The sequence below is a fragment of the Nerophis lumbriciformis genome, linkage group LG06 (assembly GCF_033978685.3).
Source record: "Nerophis lumbriciformis linkage group LG06, RoL_Nlum_v2.1, whole genome shotgun sequence".
NCBI lineage: Eukaryota > Metazoa > Chordata > Actinopteri > Syngnathiformes > Syngnathidae > Nerophis > Nerophis lumbriciformis.
Window position 1 is genome coordinate 58,317,492 of NC_084553.2, and position 24,334 is coordinate 58,341,825.

The window sequence follows — 24,334 nt, forward strand, 5'->3', positions numbered from 1 at the left end:
AGAAGTTTTGCATTTTTCCCATCATCCTTTGTAATAGAAATGGGTGTCATTTTGATTTAAAAAAAATGTATGCTGAACGGACATTTTTTTTATAATATCCACAAAGTGTAATGAGCAGGTTGTGTTATGAGTGGTCATGTTTGTCAAATTTTTGCGCTGCTTGAGGTTTTTTTTTTCTCCACCAAGACTCGATAAGGTTGTTTGGATTGGGTCATACAAGTCAACACTGTGCATTTTGTGCTGTAACAACTTTAGTTACTTTCATTGGCCACCAGAAATGACATTCCCCGACACTTGATACTTCCTATGCAGCTACTGCCATCTTGTTGAGTTAAATATAAAAAATAAAAAATAAAAATACATTAGGAGGTTGTTTACAGCCACAGATGTTGATACTGTCTTTTGACTCAGCACTGATTAGAGACAGAAACAATATATATATGTTTTTCTTTCTCACAACAGCTAAGTGAGCAGAGGCATTATTTTACGGTATATTATTGTATGAACACACATCAATCAAAAATAATTGCTTGAATATACTTTCCCCTTTGTGTCACTTATTGCTAGGCAGAGTTCATAGAATCGTAAATCTTTGTGTCGCAGAGGCTCATTAAAAGATTAGCATTAGCCAGCTTTTCCCACCACAACACACATTAATTCTCTGCATTACATATAAAACACAAATTAGTAAGTAAAACTGCACCATATGCTCCTGATTGTGTGTTTGACTAACTCCGGCTCTAAATATTCAAAAACAGGTACAACAAGATGATATTTTTAGTAGTAGTAGTAGGAGGAGGAGTAGTTTTCATAATCATATTAGTACTAGTATTGGTATTAATTCTTTATTTGTGACTTCCATTGGAGAATTTCAGGAAATTACAACCAGAAATCAGAAAATTATACACGCATGTTACGTTAGCTTTAGTATTAATACTGCATAGTCTCCACTTTGCAGCAGAGTCCCGTTTTCTTCCGGCCCTCAGTCTCCTGTTGGATAAACCCTGCCTGAAGTAAATACAGGAATCTGTTGTTTTTTAGTTTGTTTTGAATGATGCATTCCAGGGGGCTTGGTTTTTGTACCGTCCCAATGTACTTTTGCCACCTTTTAAGGCAAAGGGAACTGAACCAAGTCAAGAAGAATTTGACAACCTCCCAACCTTACAGACAATCTGTTTTGTTTTGTTCTCCCGCCAAAAGCGCTTTTAAGAAGCTTATCAGTGCAAAACGACAAGAACTTAGTGGATTAGTGAGATATTATTCGCCTGGGAAAGGCGATGAAGACAAAAGTGTCACCTTAGTTTTTGCGAATAAAAAGGAGTGTGTAGGAAACTGCAGGAAGTGAACGCGCCGTTTTGGACGGACAGAAATGTGAGCCGCCTTTGTTCGCGCTGACTCAGTGGGAACTTGTTAGTCTTAATCCGACAGGTGGGGGTTTTTTTGCCACTTGGATAAAAAAAAAGGTTTAAAGTACAAATATGGACATCCCAGAAGTTCTCATTTGATCCAACTCCTTGAAGACCTCAACCTCTTTTCTTTCCTTGCTCGTTGCCCACTATAACCTTCTGCTGCCCCCTTCTGTCCATGAGTCTTAGTTCAATTATACATATATATACATACTGTATATATGTACACAATACACATATATACATACATATATACATACACACATGTATATATATATATATATATATATATATATATATATATATATATATATATATATATAGGGCTTCACGGTGGCAGAGGGTTAGTGCGTCTGCCTCACAATACGAAGGTCCTGAGTAGTCTTGGGTTCAATCCCGGGCTCGGGATCTTTCTGTGTGGAGTTTGCATGTTCTCCCCGTGACTGCGTGGGTTCCCTCCGGGTACTCCGGCTTCCTCCCACCTCCAAAGACATGCACCTGGGGATAGGTTGATTGGCAACACTAAATTGGCCCGAGTGTGTGGATGTGAGTGTGAATGTTGTCTGTCTATCTGTGTTGGCCCTGCGATGAGGTGGCGACTTGTCCAGGGTGTACCCCGCCTTCCGCCCGATTGTAGCTGAGATAGGCTCCAGCGCCCCCCGCGACCCCAAAAGGGAATAAGCGGTAGAAAATGGATGGATGGATATATATATATATATATATATATATATATATATATATATATATATACTATATATGCATACATATATATGTAGGTATATATATATACATACATATTTATATATATATATATATATATATATATATATATATATATATATATATATATAGCTATATATATATATATATATATATATATATATATATATATATAGCTATATATATATATATATATATATATATATATATATATATAGCTATATATATAGCTATATATATACATTTATATATATATATATATATATATATATATATATAGCTATATATATACAGGTAAAAGCCAGTAAATTAGAATATTTTGAAAAACTTGATTTATTTCAGTAATTGCATTCAAAAGGTGTAACTTGTACATTATATTTATTCATTGCACACAGACTGATGCATTCAAATGTTTATTTCATTTAATTTTGATGATTTGAAGTGGCAACAAATGAAAATCCAAAATTCCGTGTGTCACAAAATTAGAATATTACTTAAGGCTGATACAAAAAAGGGATTTTTAGAAATGTTGGCCAACTAAAAAGTATGAAAATGAAAAATATGAGCATGTACAATACTCAATACTTGGTTGGAGCTCCTTTTGCCTCAATTACTGCGTTAATGCGGCGTGGCATGGAGTCGATGAGTTTCTGGCACTGCTCAGGTGTTATGAGAGCCCAGGTTGCTCTGATAGTGGCCTTCAACTCTTCTGCGTTTTTGGGTCTGGCATTCTGCATCTTCCTTTTCACAATACCCCACAGATTTTCTATGGGGCTAAGGTCAGGGGAGTTGGCGGGCCAATTTAGAACAGAAATACCATGGTCCGTAAACCAGGCACGGGTAGATTTTGCGCTGTGTGCAGGCGCCAAGTCCTGTTGGAACTTGAAATCTCCATCTCCATAGAGCAGGTCAGCAGCAGGAAGCATGAAGTGCTCTAAAACTTGCTGGTAGACGGCTGCGTTGACCCTGGATCTCAGGAAACAGAGTGGACCGACACCAGCTGGACTGCTGCTGAGTGGTCCAAAGTTATGTTTTCTGACGAAAGCAAATTTTGCATTTCCTTTGGAAATCGAGGTCCCAGAGTCTGGAGGAAGACAGGAGAGGCACAGGATCCACGTTGCCTGAAGTCTAGTGTAAAGTTTCCACCATCAGTGATGGTTTGGGGTGCCATGTCATCTGCTGGTGTCGGTCCACTCTGTTTCCTGAGATCCAGGGTCAACGCAGCCGTCTACCAGCAAGTTTTAGAGCACTTCATGCTTCCTGCTGCTGACCTGCTCTATGGAGATGGAGATTTCAAGTTCCAACAGGACTTGGCGCCTGCACACAGCGCAAAATCTACCCGTGCCTGGTTTACGGACCATGGTATTTCTGTTCTAAATTGGCCCGCCAACTCCCCTGACCTTAGCCCCATAGAAAATCTGTGGGGTATTGTGAAAAGGAAGATGCAGAATGCCAGACCCAAAAACGCAGAAGAGTTGAAGGCCACTATCAGAGCAACCTGGGCTCTCATAACACCTGAGCAGTGCCAGAAACTCATCGACTCCATGCCACGCCGCATTAACGCAGTAATTGAGGCAAAAGGAGCTCCAACCAAGTATTGAGTATTGTACATGCTCATATTTTTCATTTTCATACTTTTTAGTTGGCCAACATTTCTAAAAATCCCTTTTTTGTATTAGCCTTAAGTAATATTCTAATTTTGTGACACACGGAATTTTGGATTTTCATTTGTTGCCACTTCAAATCATCAAAATTAAATGAAATAAACATTTGAATGCATCAGTCTGTGTGCAATTAATAAATATAATGTACAAGTTACACCTTTTGAATGCAATTACTGAAATAAATCAAGTTTTTCAAAATATTCTAATTTACTGGCTTTTACCTGTACACATATATATATATATATATATATATATATATATATATATATATATATATATATATATATATATATATATAAATATATATATAGCTATATATATATATATACTGTGTAAATATATAGCTATATAAGTATATACATACATAAATATAAAATCAGGGAAACCTGCGAAACAGGCTTGTAGGGATGATATAGCCTCAGTGTTTTTTCCTGACCTAACGTAAATATATATATATATATATAGATATATATATATAGATATAGATATATATATATAGATATATATATATATAGATATATATACATACATACACATATATATATAATACATATATATATATATATACTGTGTAAATATATAGATATATAAATATATACATACATAAATATAAAACCCCCTGACGAGCAGGGAAACCTGTGAAACAGGCTTGTAGGGATGATATAGCCTCTGTATATATATATATATATATATATATATATATATATATATATATATATATATACATATATATATTGTTGTGTAAATATAGAGATATATAAATATATACGAGCATAAATATAAAATCCAGGGAAACCTGCAAAACAGGCTTGTAGGGATGATATAGCCTCTTATGTTTTTTCCTAACCTAGCGTATATATATGTATATATATATATATATATATATATATATATATATATATATATATATATATATACATATATATATATATATATATATATATATATATATATGTGTTTATACGTAGACACACACGTAGTATATTATGAATAAACAGATAGTGGGGGTAAGAAAGTTAAATTAAGTGTGGTCCTACCATGCATTGTCCCTCCACACAGACAGAAGAAGAGTCATTGAGTCCGCAGGGCGTCCCGTCAATCACCTTGTCAGACAGCCGCACGTAGAACCTGAAGCCCGCCGCTCGACAGTTGAGCTGGCAGTGCTGACCGCCGCCGACTAAAAAGCAGATTAACAAAACATAGACGACTCAAGGTTTAGTCGTTGGTTGAAAGGAAAGAAAAGAATAACACGAGGAAGAATAGGATCATGTCACAATGAAGCTTTCGACCTCTGGGATGGAAACACATCAGTAACTATACTTGTACCTAATATTTCGGGGCCTCAAGCATTTGAATGTGTAATTTATAAATAAAAGTAATTTCAATAATTAGGTTGCTTGGATCAAATAAATCAAATAATAATGATGTATTTTGTTCAGGTTTGCATTACACACTGATAATAACAATAATGGCTAAGCCTCAGGCAGCATTACTATATTGGACTAAAAGTGTGTAAAATTGACTAAAGGGTGTTATTTCATTTCGAAAGGGCTCCCATCATGTTGAAAACTAATTTTAAAAGGTCTTGAAGGGGAACTGCACGTTTTTTTTAAATCAATTTTCCAATCATATACAATCCTTATACAAGACAAGAACTCTAACCCAAACCTAACCCTGTTTCTTTTTGTATGCATTCTAACTTGTGAAAAAGCAAGAGTCAGCAGACAATAAAGGTAACAGGATATGTATATATATTTTTTTTGCTGTTTTTTTTTAAGTATTTCAAACAATTGAAGTGTTTTGCCTCCACCTGTTGGCCTGGAGTAGAAGCGCATGCACAGTGTTTTAGTCACATTTAAAACTGGGAAAAAAATGCATGCATATGACAATAGACAAAAGCCAAAATGAAGGAGCAGTAATGGAAATTAAAGCGTTAAAGTAAGGTGTGCTAAAACATGCTGTAAATAAAGTTTTGCTTTGTTATAAGAAAGACAGAAAAGGTCAGTGAGTTTGAATAAATAAACATCCATCACTGCCAAGAACAACACAATAGATCATAGGAGGTTAAAGGTCAGGTGGAAGTGATTAATTGCGACCTGCAAACCAGCGGACTTTAGTATTAATATTTATTTAATCACCAATGTTGAGACTTTAATGATAAATGATGCTCACCTTCATTAAAAGGCTCCCAGTCGTAGAGCCTGCCCATAAAAGGCTGCTTGTTGAAGGTGGAACACTGCACTGCTCGGATGTGTTTGCTGGATGCAGCACAGGCCTGGAAATGAACAATCGACGTTAGAGCGCCACCTTCTCAAAATATGGAATGACAGCTAAAACATCACAATATTGCAAGGAAAATGAAAAGTTGCTATAATCAGGAGAAAATGGAGACAGAATTGCTATTAAAGTCACAGTGTCGCAAAAACATGACCATCAAAAACTCACATGCCAAAAGGAAATTGTTATTTTTATAAAAAAGTACTTTAAACTACAAGCAAAACGAGTCAAATTAGGAGACGGAAGGAGCAACTTTACAAGAATAAAGCAAAGAAACATCCATTCATTTATTTGCTGACATGCAAATAAAAAATATCATCACACCCCAGTTGTTGTTTTCACTTTGTAACGAGACGTTTGTCATTTGGACTACTGTATTTTTCGGACTATAAGGCGCACTTAAAATCCTTTCATTTTCTCAAAAATAGTTGTGCTTACCGACCTCGAAGCTATTTTATTTGGTACATGGTGTAATGGTAAGTGTGACCAGTAGATGGTAGTCACACAGAAGAGATACGTGTAGACCGCAATAAAAAGTTAAAGTACCAATGATTGTCACACACTCACTAGGTGTGGTGAAATTATTCTCTGCATTTGACCCATCACCCTTGTTCACCCCCTGGGAGGTGAGGGGAGCAGTGGGCAGCAACGGTGGCCGCGCCCGGGAATCATTTTTGGTGATTTAACCCCCAATTCCAAGAATCATTTTTGGTGATTCAACCCCCAATTCCAACCCTTGATGCTGAGTGCCATGATGGCAGTAAACAACACCAAAACTTTAAATGTGCCATTGAAAATAAAGATCATTACACACGGCAATCAAAAATCTGTCAAAATGTTTTAGTATGACATTGAAGACGCACCGCTTAAACATGTTTGAATGGTGTTTTAAAACTTTTTTTCTTGTACTTTTATGGCTATCAAACATGTTTTAATGGTCCGTCTGCGCTTCATGCTCAGACGTTCATCCTCCGTATATTCAGCTTCAAAAACATGAGATTGTGAATCCTCTTCTGTCCAAAAAAATAGTCATCTTCATTGTCTGATGCCAAGTCTGCCATGATTACAACACACCCGATTGTTTCTGGAAGTAGGAACACACATTTGTCGCCGGAAGTCGAAAGTGCGTTGCTATGGAAACGGAAATAAATGCGAAAGGAGTTCCGTTAATGCATAAAAATGATCAAAATACGGTAAATATTGAACATATTACGTATTGTTATGAACGTGTCTGTTACTACATTATATATAGACTTGCAGTGTTTATACAACATGTTGATGCAGGGTTTGGAAGTTGTTTTAGAGGACTTTGAAGGTTATAACAGCTACTCTGATTAGCCGCATCTTGCAATCGTTTTTTTATCATCTTTAGAATCCTAAAAAAAAAAAGACATGTGTTTTTTTCTCTCATACTGATTGTGAACGATAGCCAAAATTCCAAAAATAAGTGTAGTTCCCCTTTAATAAAGATGTTATTGTGTACAAATTTTGACACTGGAACAGATCATTTCTATTTTCAATATTATGGAAAGATGTGTTTATAAATGAAACAAGTGGGGGGGTCTAATGCAAACATCTCTCCTTCACCCTAACATGACCTTAAACACACCCAGGATGTGTGTGTTTTCTCCCAAAGGTTGGTGAGGACAAGATTTTTTTTTAAAAACGTAATTAATCAAGCAGGAAAACGGAGTTTTGTAACGACAGGAAGTTGACATTACTATTTTTTTCAGTCCAGGGTTGGTTCCTGAGAACTCTGAGGAACTGCTAAGATCTAAACAAGCCTGCACTGTGATCCACTTTACACTGGTGACAATACACAGAGACGCTGATGCTCTTTGAATGCATCATGATGCGTTCAGTAAAGTAGACACTGCTGGAGCCTCCTCTTGTATGTTATGCAACACACAAATGTCCACTAGAGAGGACGCTAGTTCTCAGAATATGTAACATTAAATATGTTTTAATAAAAATGCATACGTTACTGCTGCAGAGCCTGTGGTGGGCGTGCTCCCCCGTACACCAAGAGGTAGGCAGGGGGTCGTACGGCCTCTCCGTGTTCTGCTGCTGGGGTCCAGGACCGTGTCTGGCCGAGCCCTGCTGGTAGAGCGGCGCCCACATGGGCTGCGTTTGGGCTCGGCTGTGGAGGTGATGGTGCGATCCGAGACCAAAACGTTGGGAAGAAGTGGAGCGTCTGTGCCTGTTGGAGTGTTGGACACCTCCAGAAGCCGGGTGGCCCGTATCGGACTCCAAAGGAGGTTTTCCATAGCCGTACCTGCCTGGGAGGATGGGATTAATCGTCCTGTAGAAACAAACAAACATGCTTTTATTTTGATATTTTGGGTCATTTAGATTTGTTGGTGTAAGCCATACTGGCCCCCGAGTTCTTATAGAGCAGGGGTGTCCTACTTTTTCCTCCCAGGGCCACGCACTACAAAATCAAAGCATGCGGGAGCAATTTTGATATTTTTAAAATTTTCAAATCCAATATATATATATACATATATATATATATAAATATTTTATTTTTTTTATTTTTTTTATTTTGTAATTGCTTTTCGAGCTCCCCTTAAGTTTTGGTCATAAAATAAGTCATATACAATTATTTTTTTTCAACATAAATACCTGGCTCAACTTCAGATCTGTCGATATAAAGTAATTTTGTTTCTATGTTTTATGCCCTCTTTCTTAAAAAATAAATAAATAAATAAAATAAAAATAAAAAAAACACTGTTTTTGATGGCAAAATCACAAAATATGCAATATTTTCCCCAAAAAGTTTTAGTTTTTTTTACCACTGAAATCGATGTATAAGTTATTTATTGATTTATCTATTTATATGTTTTATGTTTTGTTTTTTTAAGAAAACCCTGTTTTTTAATGGTAAAAACACACAATATACAATATTTACCCCGAAATGTTTTTATATTTTTCAACACTAAAAACGATATGAAGGTTTTTTTTATGTTTTATGCATTTTTTGTTAAAGAAAACCCTGATTTTTAATGGCAAAAACACAAAATATTCAAGTTTTACCGCATAAGGTTTTTATTTTTTTCATCACTTAAAAGGATATAAAGTTATTTTTGTGTATGTTTTATGTCCTTTTTATTAGAGAAAACCCCATTTTTAATGGCAAAAACACAAAGTATGCAATATTTTATTCCAATTTTTTTTTTTTTCAACACTTAAACTTCTATCTTTTTATGAAGAGCAATCCATTTTTGGGGTTATACGGGTATTATTTGAACTAAATGTCTGGGTTTTTAAAACTATGAACCATTGTTGGGTTGTTTTTCAATGAGTAATGCATTTTTGGGTAAAAGGCTTTTTTTTTTTTTTAAAAGTACTTTTTTCTTGAAGGGAATTTTATTAAGGATTCATCTCATTAACATTATTTACAATCACACATCTTATGTACATGAACATTTTTAAGCATGCTGTATAGAACTACTGTGACCATACACGGCAATTCTTTAAAAAAAAAAAAAGTCACTTATATCTTGCTTTTGAGTATATTTTAATGGAAAAAAAATAATTTTGATCAGTAATTGGGAAGGAGTAGGACAAACCAGCAGTAAACTGTATCATTTTTAACCAACTATTGGGTCAAGGAGCGCTAAATTGCGCAACCCAATAGTTGGGTTTGGAATAACCCAACATTGTATTGAGCATAACTCAGCTTTTGTGTTAAATAAATTCAACCCAATAGTTGGGTTATGAATCAACCAAAATCTAGTTAGCATAACTCAATTTTTGGGTTAAAAAAATTCAACCCAATAGTTTGGTTGGGAATAACCCAACATTAAGTTATCATAAGTCAACTTTTTGGTTAAATAATTCAACACAAAAGTTGGGTTGAAAAAATTAACCCAAAATGTTGAGTTAAAATAACTCAAATAAGGGGTTCGTCCTTTTCTGAACCAGCGGTTGGATTAAAATCGGGTTATTTTTTAACCCAACATTTTTTAGTGTGCAGTAGTCATGTCGTTAACTTCTATAATTATACTAGTGGTGTTCCTCAAGGTTCCATTTTAGGTCCTCTCCTTTTCATCATTCGTATAGCCCAATTCAACTGGCAGCCCGCAATTTCAGTTCAAAAACATGTGTGAGAGGCTCACATTTTTGCGACAGATTCTTAAAAACACTAGAGTGCTGTCATAGAGGTGATCTTTGACAAGTTTTTTTGCAGAAGTTACTTAAAAACAGAAAACAAATGTGGTGTTTTAGACTGCAACATTGTTCAATTCATTGTTCACTGCAAAAACTGAAATCTAAGTAAGATTAAATATCGCAAATAAGGGTGATATTTGCTTATTTTCTGTCTGATAAGATAATTCTTCTCACTAAGCATATTTTATGTTAGAGTGTTTTACTTGTTTTAAGGGTTTTGGTCCTAAATGATCTCAGTAAGATATTACAGCTTGTTGCTGAGATTTGATGACCTATATTGAGTAAAACCTGCTTGAAACTAGAATATCAACTGATGCAAAGCTGTGTCATCAACACTCACAAGTATAAAACTACTTTTTTAAAGTAATAATTTCTTACTTTAAGCATGAAAAAAAAAATCATGATGCCGAGTGCATATCATTATGTCAAGATAATGGCACTAGCATTTACTTAATGTAAGAATATTTTTCAACATATTGAGCCAAAAGGTCTCTTTTTTTTCTACCAAGAAAAGTGCACTTTTTGCAATGTATGTCTAGCTTGTGTGCTTATCTGTTGTGTAGCTGCGAGCTCCCAGTACCCTAGAGCATGGGTGTCAAACTCTCAAATTCTCATACTTGCCAACCCTCCCAATTTTTCCCGGGAGACTCCCGAAGTTCAGTGCCCCTCCCGAAAATCTCCCGGGGTAACCATTCTCCTGAATTTCTCCCGATTTCCACCCAGACAACATTATTGGGGGCGTGCCTTAAAGGCACTGCCTTTAGTATTCTCTACAACCTGTCGTCACGTCCGCTTTTCCTCCATACAATCAGCGTGCCGGCCCATTCATTTAATATATGCGGCTTTTACACACACACGAGTGAATGAAAAGCATTCTTGGTCAACAGCCATACAGGTCACACTGAGGGTGGCCATATAAACAACTTTAACACTGTTACAAATATGCTCCACACTGTGAACCCACACCAAACAAGAATGACAAACACATTTCGGGAGAACATCCGCACCATAACACAACATAAACACAACAGAACAAATACCCAGAACCCCTTGCAGCACTAACTCTTCCGGGACACTACAATATACACCCCACCCCCCACCACCACCAAACCCCGCCCACCTCAACCCCCCATGCACTTTCTCTTGCTACTTCGAGGCTTGAATGTTTGATTCATTCATTATTGTTATTTTATTTTCAAATGTATTATTAGCCTGTGGAAAAAGTTCATTTTGATATTTACCTCAGAAGACTGCAAATAGAAAAGAGGCATTCCATTTTTATTTAAATTTTATTTGATATGCCATTGATACTTTTTAATTATTATTATTTGAAACTCGATTTTGCATGTCACTATAAAGTTATATAAGCCTTGCTTGTTCAATATTCAATGCAAAAATGTGTTTGAGTCCCTATTAAAAGGTTAATTTGGTCAACCTTGGCCCGCTGCTTTGTTCACTTTTAAATTTTGGCCCACTCTGTATTTGAGTTTGACACCCCTGCCCTAGAGCCTACCATGTTTACCTTTTGTAAATAGACTAAAATAGAAGAAAATACCAACTACGTGTGTTTATTGGAGAACATTTAGATGTTAACTGGCTGTCCAGCTTTGCACAAGTAAACTGTATCGGAGCGCTTATATCTGATATCCAATATTAAAATCAGATTATTGATATCAGATTAGGACAGGGGTCGGCAACCCAAAATGTTGAAAGAGCCATATTGGACCAAAAATACAAAAACAAATCTGTCTGGAGCCGCAAAAAATTAAAAGCCATATTACATACAGATAGTGTGTCATGGAATTAAGATGACTTAAAGGAAACTAAATGACCTCAAATATAGCTACAAATGAGGCATAATGATGCAATATGTACATATAGCTAGCCTAAATAGCATGTTAGCATCGATTAGCTCGCAGTCATGCAGTGACCAAATATGTCTGATTAGCACTCCACACAAGTCAATAACATCAACAAAACTCACCTTTCATGCACAACCTTAAAAGTTTGGTGGACAAAATGAGACAGAAAAAGAAGTGGCATAAAACACGTCCTCGAAAGTAGGAGAAAGTTATACATGTAAACAAACTATACGGTGAGTTCAAGGACCGCCAAAATTAGTAGGACAAAACGGCGCTCGCCAAATACTCGAATCAGTGAAGCATGTTTAATATAAACAGTGTGCTTTGTAACAATTAGGGAGGTTTGTGTCATGTTTGTCCTCCTACAGAAACCATATTAAAACAAAAATAGATTTTTTTCCCCCTCATCTTTTTCCATTTTTCATACATTTTTTTAAAAAGCTCCAGAGAGCCACTAGAGCGGCGCTAAAGAGCGGCTCTAGAGCTGCGGGTTGCCGACCCCTGAATTAGGACATTCCTACTGACATTTGAGCTAAACTGAGCCGCTATCAAGCAAAAAGTCTGTGTATTGGCATCTCTGGGACTTAGTATCTAATTGTCTATAAAACATTTGTCTAACGATTACCGTATTTTTAGAGTATAAGTCGCACTGGAGTATAAGTCGCATTTTTGGGGGAAATTTATTTGATAAAACCCAACACCAAGAATAGACATTTGAAAGGCAATTTAAAATAAATAAAAAAATAGTGAACAACAGGCTGAATAAGTGTACGTTATATGAGGCATAAATAACCAACTGATAACATGCCTGGTATGTTAACGTAACATATTATGGTAAGAGTCATTCAAATAACTATAACATATAGAACATGCTATACGTTTACCAAACAATCTGTCACTCCTAATCGCTAAATCTAATGAAATCTTATACGTCTAGTCTCTTACGTGAATGAGATAAATAATATTATTTGATATTTTACGGTAATGTGTTCATAATTTCACACATAAGTCGCTCCTGAGTATAAGTCGCATCGCCGGCCAAACTATGAAAAAAACTGTGACTTATAGTCCGAAAAATACGGTATACAACTTTGATATTTGCATTTAAAGTTTACATGCTCGCACTTCTTCCAAAGCACACACAACCAAAAGGGGGTTCAACAAATGTCAGTTCTTGGAATGAAAGAACTCTTAAGACGCTCAAACCCAAACTAGACCTAGTGAGCAACACTGTGGGATCGTAGAATCACTTGTCTCAACAGAGTCTATTCCCCCCTCCCCTGTAGCTGAGCTGTCAAGAGTTATTTGTTCAAAGGCAATAGGAAGTGGATCTCAATGCTGCCAAGCACAAGCCAATAACTTTGACTGCCATCTTTTTAAGATTTACACAGAAAGAAGAAGGCAGGGGGGTCAGGCAGACTTTCAGACCCAACTAGTCAGCACACATGCTGCTGTATTTTGTGGAGAAAAAACCCCATTACGAATTAAAAGCAAAGTGTAATTTGTTTGTTTCTGATTCCTTGATGGTGTAGTGGTGGCTGCAGCATTTGTCAGTCCCCACATTTGTTCTGTTGTGTTTATGTTGAGTGTCAAACTCTGGCCCAGAGTTTGACACCCATGCTCTAGATCAAGAGTGCCCACAAAATGTGCCAAAGGGATGTGAGCCAAACATAACAATTTTAAGCGTACAACAGCACCATGACTAAGGACTTTAGCCCCATACCACATAAAGTAGGAGAGAATTTAATGTTTAATCAATGGTAATTAGTTAACCTTGCAGATATGCTTTCAATGACTGTGGAAGCTTGAAATAGGTCAGTATGAAGCCAAGATTTGGAGGGTTGGACTCCGCCAAGGATGCCCTTTGTCACCGATTCTGTTCATAACTTTAATGGACAGAATTTCTAAGCACAGTCAGGGCGTTGAGGGAATCCGGTTTGGTGGCTGCAGGATTAGGTCTCAGCTTTTCGCAGATGATGTGGTCCTGATGGCTTCATCTGGCCAGGATCTTCAGCTCTCACTGGATCGGTTCGCAGCCGAGTGTGAAGCGACTGGGATGAGAATCAGCACCTCCAAGTCCGAGTCCATGGTTCTAACCCGGAAAAGGGTGGGGTGCCATCTCCGGGTTGGGGAGGAGACCCTTCCCCATGTGGAAGAGTTCAAGTACCTCAGTCTTATTCACGAGTGAGGGAAGAGTGGCATGTGAGATTGACAGGCGGATCAGTGTGGCGTCTTCAGTAATGCGGATGCTGTATCGATCCGTTGTGGTGAAGGAGCTGAGCCGGAAGGCAAAGCTCTCAATTTACCGGTGATCTACGTTCCCATCCTCACCTATGGTCATGAGCTTTGGGTTATGACCAAAAGGACAAGATCACGGGTACAAGCGACCAAAATGAGTTTCTTCCACCGGGTGGCGGGGCTCTCCCTTAGAGATAGGGTGAGAAGCTCTGTTATCCGGGAGGAGCTCAAAGTAAAGCCGCTGCTCCTCCACATCGAGAGGAGCCAGATGAGGTGGTTTGGGCATTTGGTCGGGATGCCAACCGAACGCCTCCCTAGGGAGGTGTTTAGGGCACGTCTGACCAGTAGGAGGCCACGGGGAAGACCCAGAACACGTTGGGAAGACTATGCTCCCGGCTGGCCTGGGAAGGCCTCGAGATCCCCCGGGAAGAGCTGGACGAAATAGCCGGGGAGAGGGAAGTCTGGGCTTCCCTGCTTAGGCTGCTGCCCCCGCGACCCGACCTCAGATAAGCGGAAGAAGACGAATGGATGGATGAATTGGTTTACAAAAACATGCGCCACTCATTGGGTTAATATATATAAGTCAAGGCCCGCAGGCCGAATTATCTATGATATTTGATTAGTATTAGAACCGGCCCGCAGGTCACAGCCGCATGCTGCTGTTTTGCACGCACCAATACTCTATCAGCGTTGGAGCTAGGAATTTTCAAAATGGGGTCCCAGGGACCCCATCAAGTCATAAAAATGGGCTCCCACAGTAAATTTTTGGGGTCCCACTTTTTTGTAAATGTTTTGAAAACAAATGATAAATGTATGCATTATCCTGTTGTATTCACATTCTATATTGTGTTTTGGAAAAAGGTTGTCATAAACCTTACTTGATTCATTAAAAAAAAGAATACAAAAGAAAGCACATTTTTATGCAAATGTGATTGTATTCAGTTCTAAACATTCATTCACTTTCTTCTTTCCTTCATGGATCTAAACTTTACCGCTGCCGGTATTTTTTTCTATATTTTTTTTGTAATATTTTCAGAATGTGTTCTATTTTTGACCAAAGTTTTAATGCCATGATTCTAATAGTCCGGCCCGCGTGTGCACAGATTTTCCTCCATGTGGCCCCTCAGCTAAAATGAGTTTGACACCCCTGAGCTACAACTTTAAACCGTCTTTGATGTACACTGCTCAGTTAAGTTTGTTGAAGATGAAAATTGTCGATTTTTCTGAAAACAAGTTATACCTTAGGTTCGTCTACCACTCGAAACTGTCTTTGAGGTTTTTGAAAAAGTGCAAGGTGAGGTTTGTTCAAGACCCTGAATTGTGGTTCATTAAGTTCACTGATGGTTAAATTACATTTGAGGTCTATAAAAAACACACACAGTGCATTTTAAGTTTCCTGATGGTCTCATCAAAGTCTCAAAAAAAACAATAAACTGTCACATTACCTGTGCCCACCAGGTGGTGTCGCAATTTCGTGACCGTCGCCCTCAGACGATTTCCCGGTGTCTCGGTACACAGAAACTGAAGGCTTCAGGGCTGAGATGACAACTCCTTGCTGTAAGGGGGGTACTCTTGGCATGTAGACCCGCAGGCAGGGTCTACTCCTCTCCTGCACGCCACTTCCACAGGTCAGGGAGCAGGCCGACCAGGACCCCCAGGTCCCCCAGGAACCCTGAGGTCCTCCAAGGTCTGCTCTAAAGTCCTGTGCTGCCCTCTGAGGGACCTGCAACAATGAGATGCCTTAGAAGTCAGAAAGTGATCTCACTTCATCAACGTGCCAGCAAGAAGAGTTCCTGTCCAGGTTTTTAAGTGTTGGCCTGCAGCCCTTCTGCTTCTTCCTGGCCCCTGTCCTTCTGTGAGACCTTGCCAAAGACATTTGGTCTACTTTGTGTTGGACTATGGCGACTTTAATTGTGGAGCTGCTTAACTCCAGTATAGTCTCCTTTCAATGAAGCCCAGGAGGTTTGGATTTCTTGTGGATGCCAATTCTGAAAGACAAGACGCTTGTCTCCAGTCAACCCCAGGGGGCGCCGGTAGCTCTTATGTGGGATCTGAACCGAGGATGTCGTTGTGGCTTGTGCAGCCCTTTGAGACACTTGTGATTTAGGGCTATATAAATAAACATTGATTGATTGATTGATAGCTCTGTTAGGCTATGTCAGGGGTCGGCAACCCGCGGCTCCGGAGCCGCATGCGGCTCTTTGACCACTCTGATGCGGCTCAGCAGCTCACTTGCTGAACCCCACAATTTTCCCGTGAGACTTCCTGATTTTAGTGCCTCTCGCAGAAAACGCCCGGGATTAATATTCACCGATATTCACCCTTACGGTTATAATAAGGACACTTGGCGCCCTCTACAATCTGTATTAACAGCGTGCCAGCCCAACACTTGTTATACAATATACATTTTCTGCTTGCACACGTACGTGACAGCAAGGAATACTTGGTCAACAGCCACACAGGTTACACTGACGGTGGTCATATAAAACAACTTTAACACTCTTACTAATAATGCGCCACACTTTGAACCAAAACCAAACAAGAATGACAAACACATTTCGGGAGAACATCTGCACCTTAACACAACATAAACACAACAGAACAAACACCCAGAATCCCATGCAGCCCTGACTCTTCCGGGCTACATTATACACCCCTGCTACCACCAAACCCCGCCCCCACCCCAACCCTGCTCCCCACACATCAACCCCCCCCCCCTCTCTGTGCGTCGGTTGAGGTGGGCGGGGTGTATAATGTATCCCGGAAGAGTTAGGGCTGCATGGGATTCTGGGTATTTGTCCTGTTGTGTTTATGTTGTGTTACGGTGCAGATGTTCTCCCGAAATTTGTTTGTCATTCTTGTTTGGTGTGGGTTCACAGTGTGGCGCATTATTAGTAAGAGTGTTAAAGTTTTTTTTTGTTTTTTTTTTATACCGCCACCGTCAGTGTAACCTGTGTGGTTGTTGAGCAAGTATGCCTTGCTGTCACCTACGTGAGCAAGCGGAAGCCCCATATAAAGGGTGTTTGATCAGGCACGCTGGCTGTAGTGGGTACTATATGCTGTACCATCACAGCGCGCATGACGCTAAGCCTTTCATTTAAAACCCGCGTGCCGCACCAGCTTTCAAATTCCACATAAAGGTGTGGGCAGCGTGTCTGAGACCCCTGGTTTATACAAAGCAAATAAAACACTTTTTATACAGTGTTATTTCATTTAAAATTTCAAAAATATGTAAAGGCTCCCATTGTTTTCTATACTTTGTGAAACTGGTCAAAATGGCTCTTTGACTGGTAAAGGTTGCCGACCCCTGGGCTATGTCTACACTAAGCCGGATAACCCCTTAAACGAATAATTATTTTGCCTAAGCCCCGTTTCAGCCACACTAAACCATCGTTTAAGGTGCCCCTCCTCGGACAATATTTTACAAGGGTAAGTGCGCCGTGTATTTCTTGAATCTCCGGCTCTTAGCTTTGTATGGACTCATCGATCGTTTACAAAGTGGGTTCGGAGAGGAAGTGACGCCAGAAAGACCACGTCCCACACAGGAAGTGACATCAGAAAGAACGCGCCACAGCCAGCTTCATAACAACCCGTTCGGTAACTCGGCGGCAACCACAAGATTCTTGTGGTTGCCGCCGAGTTACTCGCCTCTATCTTTCTAGTGACTAGAAAGATGGAGGCAAGTCATCCAGACATGCCCGTGTTTCCCCTTCCTCTACACCGTGGGTGTCAAACTCTGGCCCGCGGGCCAAATTTGGCCCGCCGTGTAATTTCACTTGGCCCTTGAGGCAATATCAAATTAACACAAGAGCTGGTCCGCCGATTATATACAGCGGCGGTGCCGCGGTAACACCGCATTCACCGCTAATTCTCATACTTGCCAACCCTCCCGGGAGACTCCCAACTTTCAGTGCCCCTCCCGAAAATGTATTTGTTCTGTTGTGTTTATGTTGTGTTACGGTGCGGATGTTCTCCCAAAATGTGTTTGTCATTCTTGTTTGGTGTGGATCCACAGTGTGGCGTAGATTTCTAACAGAGTTAAAGTTGTTTGTACGGGCACTCTCAGTGTAACCTGTATCGCTGCGGATCAAGTATGCGTTGCATTTACGTGTGTGTACATGCAGGAGCCGCACATATTTTGTGACTGGGCCGGCACGTTGTTAGAATTGATGAAAAGTGGACGTGACAACAGCTCGTAGAGGACATTAAAGGTAGTGCCTTTAAGGCACGCCCCCAAGACTGTGGTCCGGGTGTACTACGAGACATAATGACTGATGAACACCTTCGTTCGATAATGAAGGTTGCCTCAGCTCAAAGCCTGAGCCCCGACATTAATGAACTAGCATGCTTGGGCACATCAGATTAGATCAGTGTGTTGCAAACTGAGCAGTTTAAAGTCCTGAATGGTTGTTTTATTCATTGTTATTTTATTTTCAAATTTATTAGCCTGTGGAAAAAGTTCATGCTGATATTTACGTCAGAAGGCTGCAAATAGAAAAGAGGCATTACATTTTTATTTAAATTGTATTTGATATGCCATTGATATTTTTTAATTATTATTATTATTTGAAACTCGATTTTGCATGTCACTATAAAGTTATATAAGCCTTGCTTGTTCAATATTCAATGCAAAACTTGTTTGGGTCCCTATTAAAAGGTTAATTTGTTCAACCTTGGCCCGCGGCTTTGTTCAGTTTAAAATTTTTGGCCCAGTCTGTATTTGAGTTTGACACCCCTGCTCTACACCTATAGACGTTTGTGGGAATCACACATGAATACCTGAAGAGAAAGCGATTGCAGCTATTTGGGATACAACACTTCTCAGACGGCAAGAGAACTTTCGAATGTCCGGGTCAGTTGTGATTCTACTTAGCAAAAACTTTGTCCATTTATCGAAGGAGAGGCTCCTGTGGATGTGATAAAAAAGGTAGCGTGTGCTTTGTATTACCTGGCCGACGAGGGAAGACTGTGGAAAAAAGCGAATGCATTTGGACTGGCAAAGCAGACTGTATCAGTTATTGTCCGCCATGTATGTCGCGGACTCAACGTCTAGGTCCAGAGTATATAAAGTCACCAAAAACGAATGGACAATGAAAATGAAGGCAAAAGAGTGAGAATTGTCCTGACCAGATATCTAGATCCCTAGTTTGACTGTGTGTAAAATGTTCTTTATCCCATTGTTTACGTGTCTAATAAAGATTTGATTAATTTATGATGGCTCAGGTGTGATTCACTACAATCGGGCCCCACAGCACACTGGATTCCAGTTACTTGAAATACCACAACACTGGATATTGTTCAGATAAGTCAAATTTAAGAACTTGCACACAAAGCAACACCGGAGGTGACTATGACGTGCGCATTTTCCGTGCATGCGTATAAGGTCGCGTTGCGCCAGCTGACGGAGGGGGGGAGGGAGGTCTTAGACGACCATTGAGTGTATGTGGACAACGATAAGGTTAGGTGGGATTTTACCCTGGATAACCTTAGTGTAGAAGGGATAGGATAGGATAGGATAGGACTTTATTGTCATTGCACAAGTTCAACGAAATTATGTTTTCAGCACAAACCCGTTCAAGATTAGACAAACAAACAGTGTACAGGGTTACGGAACGCTGATGGGTCGCCAATGGCGCCCCGTAAAAGATAAGAAAAAGGTTAAACGCTGGAGAAGAAGATGAGTAAAAAAATACAATCTAGACTGGGCCTATTTTGGAGTGGGAAAAAAACCTCCATGCAATGCACACATAAACATGTTACATTTAATCACGACAAACTCGCAACAGAGGGACGGGGAGTTGGGACCCTGGAGGTCGACTGCTGTTATGAAGCGCTGCCAGCCGACCGTCACCCCGAGGGGAAACAAGCGGTGGTGAAAGCCTGGGTTGGGGACTTAGTATGGGCCACACAAAGCAGAGGAACCTAAAGGTCTCAAACCCAGGTGTCAAAGACGACTTCCTGTTCAGTTCCACTGGTAGGAAGTAAAAGAAAAAAAGACTCAAAGTGACGACATAAAAGTGTGTTGACAGCTGACTCGATGCACACTGTTCCTGACCCTTTCCCCCATCCTCCTCCCCCCCAAACCCAAGAGCCCGTTAGCACCTGGCAAAAGGCTGTCTGTGCCTTTTTGGGAGCGTTCCCACTGGCTGTCCTCACTCAGCGGGAAGCAGGAAGTTTTCCCACTCTGAGGCATTTGGCTAACAAAAGGAGACGATGTCACGCCGGTGCCAAGCATGCGATTACACCGTGGAGAAAAGTATTTAAGGTGGCTCTGACAACACGAGAATGGAAGATCACGCGTGTTTGGACTTGGGTGCTGCTACTCACCTTCCTGTGGTCTGTTGTGCGCTGGCACCTCACAGGCTCCCAGCAAAGAAGCAGGAGAAACGGCAAATTCCTGCACAGACATTCCTGCATAGTTTCACATAAAAGGCGTTGATGGTGTTGCGTTCAAGTGCAGAATTACCTGATGATGCACCTGCACACTCCTGGCATTGTTGATGGATGTTTACAATTGGACACTTGCGAGAGAGAAAAAAAACACACTTGCTCAGAGAATAAACCCTTCAAAGTTGCACTTTGAATGTGTCTTCATGCAGGAAAAGAACACGCTACAAGATCCTACAGTACATGAACACAACAAATTGCAACCCCATAGATATATTTGGAATTTTGCCTAAATAATGTTTTTGCAAAAATGTTTCAGTAATATATATGTTTAACTTTAAGGAATGAAAATTTGTTATGAATAATTCACATTACAAATATAAAATAAATTAAATTGTTTTGTTTAAAAAATATTTTTATGCAATATAAATTACTATGTGGGGTAAAAATATTTTATATATACATATTAATAAAAAAATAAATATGTAATAAATAATTTGTTAAATTTAAATATGTTTAATTTTAAGTACCATAAACAAAGTGTATTAATATCACAAAATATCTATTATAAATGTATATTTATGACAAAAATTTAAATATCTCACTAAATCAAATGTAGGTTGTTAAAAAAAAAAAAAGGAAAACAAGTTATAATTTGTCACATTATTTCACATTAAATATTTAAAATAAATTAAATGATTTGGCGTTAAATAATTTGTATGTAATATACATTATTTTGTGTAAAATATTGCACATAATATTAAATGTACATTTAAAAAAACACATGATAAATAAGTAATATATAGTTAATGTGTTTTTTTAAATTCAAATCAGCTTATTTTGACTACCCCTAAACATAAAATAACATATCAATATCACAAAATGTATGTTATAAATTACACGTATGACATAAATAACTATGTAAACTTCTCACTAAATCAAATTCATGTTGTTATGAAAAAATGAATAAATAGTAATAATAGTAAATAACCTAAATATAATTCAGGTTGTCATAAAAATAAATAAAAATGGTAATAATAGTAAATAAATTGAGTATATTCAAACTATAGATATATTCAAAAGGGGAAACATGTACTATTACTGTATATTCATTTTGTGGTCAGTTGTAAATAATTTAAAACGTTATTTGTATGCTCTAACTAGATTTCATATTTTCTCATTGATTTCAGTCGAGGACAAGCGGTAGAAAATGGATGGATGGATAGATGATATTAAGGCCAACTACCAATGTTAAACTTTCTTGATGGTTCTTAGGGAAAAAGACTCTTGGTATCTCCCCCACTTGACCATGTGAGTTGACCTATAACCCCTGGCTCCTAATGAGGGACACCATATGCCCCATGCTGGAAAACAGCAAAAAAAAAGAAAAGGAACTAAACAGCAACTTTCACCCATTGTTGGTCTTGTAAGTGTAAAAAGTGTGTAAAAAGACATGTTCATTACACAAATGCTAGATATTGTAGTAATAATAATAATAAAGACTTACCTGCGTGTGTGTTCCTGCTGCAGGTATTCCTAAACTCCCCCGGACATGTTCTACTCTGCACAGGTTCCAAACGTGGATCCACTTTCAGTCCAGGTGTGTTCACCTGCACAGACGAGTAAAACAAGCATTTTTGCTCCAAACGCTAAGGCAGAGGGACGCCAAAGTGCTTCTGCTTTGGACGCAAACAGACTGAATGACAGGAGAACTGCAGCAGAGAGGCGACACACGGTTAGAAAAGCAGACTCTTGTGCGTCCCCTGCTGGAATGCAACTTTCTGGGGAGGAAGATTCTCTGCAGGTTGCTTTGGTTGCAAGTGAAAGGCAGCTGGGCACTAATCGGCCACTTTGTTAGGTACACCCACACTGTCTTTGCATCGATAATAACATGAAAGTTAGTATTTTCCTGTGTGCATCTGCAGGGAAGATGGTGAGGGGGGTTGACAGTACCTGGTTTAACCTTTGACCCCAGTGTTTACTAGTCCGTCACAGTCACACATGATCCCCCAATTAAAGCATCAATAATGAAGTGTTATTGTTCTGCTTGAACCCACCGGAGGCATCTCCACATGAAATACTGACACAAACAATAACTCATTTCCTATAGGAACATACTGTAAATTACTGGTCACCAAAATAATTATTACTAAAATAAATGATCATTGATTCAATTTTTAAAATAGGTATAATAAACGACAAAATATTAAAATACAAACAAAAAAATTACTTGATTTATTTATTTTTTTAAATAATATATTGGCAGTATTAATTACCGTAAACTAAAAAAAAAAACAAAATAAATAAGAATTTGGTATTTGAAAAATATATGAAGTATATCTTAAAATAGGACTAAGTATTGGCTACAAACCAAAGTACTTGATTTTTAATACAAAATAATAAAGTATCAGTATTACTAAAATACTGTAATGACAATGCATTTAAAAAATATGGCAAATACATATCAAAATGTGACACAATAGTAAAATAAAAACCAAAAATGACTTGATTCTTAATTTGAAACAAAAAGATTAGCAGTAATGATAAATTATAAACTAAATAAATAATAAAAAAAAAAACTAACTCAAATGGATTACAAAAATATACAAAAAACATATATTAAAAGAAAACAAAATACTAAACTACAAACCAAAAATTACTTAATGTTTTGATTACAAAATAATAGAATATCTGTACTGCTAAAATATACTAAAATAAATAATAAAAAAAGTAAATATGGGAAATATATATTAAAATACAAACCAAAAATGACTAGATTCTTAATTTGAAATAATAAATTAGCAGTATTAATAAAATAGATACTAAATAAATAATAAAAAAAATATTGAAATTAATTACAAAAACATAGCAAAAATATAATAAAATAAGACTACGTTTTGTAATACAAAGCAAAAATGACTTGATTAACCAACAGTAATAATATAATAAATAACAAAAATAGTAAATTAATAATCAAAACTATTTTAAATGCATTACACAAAAATAGGAAGTATATAATAAAAGAACACAAAATAGTAAAATACAAACCAAAAATTACTTGCTTTTTAATTTGAAATAATACATTATCAGTATTAATAAAATTAAATAACAAAAAAACAAAACAAAAAAAAAAACTCATTGAAATGTATTTAAAAAAATATAGGCCATATATTTTCAAATTAAAAACAAATATTAGAATGCAACCCAAAACTGACTTCATTCATAATTTGAAACAAAAAGATTAGCAGTAATAATAAAATGTAAACTAAATAAATAATTAAAAAAACTGACTGAAATATATTACAAAAACATAGAAAAATCATGTATTAAAAGAAAACAAAATACTAAACTACAAACAAAAAATGATTTGTTTTAATAAAAAACAATAAAATAGCTGTATTGCTAAAATATACTAAACTAAATAATAACAAAATAAATACGAGAAATATATATAAGATAAAATGTTAAAATACAAACAAAAAATTACTAAATTCTTAATTTAAAATAATAAATTAGCAGTATTAATAAAATAGATAAATAAATAATAAACATTAATTACAAAACATTGCAAAAATATAATAAAATAAGACTATGTTTTGTAATACAA

General features: G+C 37.6%; 1 protein-coding gene across 1 annotated transcript in view; it reads right to left on the bottom strand.

Annotated features, from left to right (window-relative positions):
* Positions 1 to 22,639, bottom strand: part of LOC133608924 (thrombospondin type-1 domain-containing protein 4-like) — a 75,516-nt gene extending 52,877 nt beyond the window's left edge. The window contains exons 1-7 of the mRNA XM_061964578.1: positions 22,235 to 22,639; positions 20,807 to 20,861; positions 20,668 to 20,737; positions 15,786 to 16,063; positions 8,048 to 8,369; positions 5,963 to 6,065; positions 4,828 to 4,967 (exon numbers count right to left, since the gene is read on the bottom strand). Of these exons, the coding sequence (XP_061820562.1) occupies positions 4,828 to 4,967; positions 5,963 to 6,065; positions 8,048 to 8,369; positions 15,786 to 16,063; positions 20,668 to 20,737; positions 20,807 to 20,835 (942 nt within the window). The 5' untranslated portion in view covers positions 20,836 to 20,861; positions 22,235 to 22,639. The remainder of the gene's footprint in view (positions 1 to 4,827; positions 4,968 to 5,962; positions 6,066 to 8,047; positions 8,370 to 15,785; positions 16,064 to 20,667; positions 20,738 to 20,806; positions 20,862 to 22,234) is intronic.
* Between the last annotated feature and the right edge of the window lie 1,695 nt (positions 22,640 to 24,334).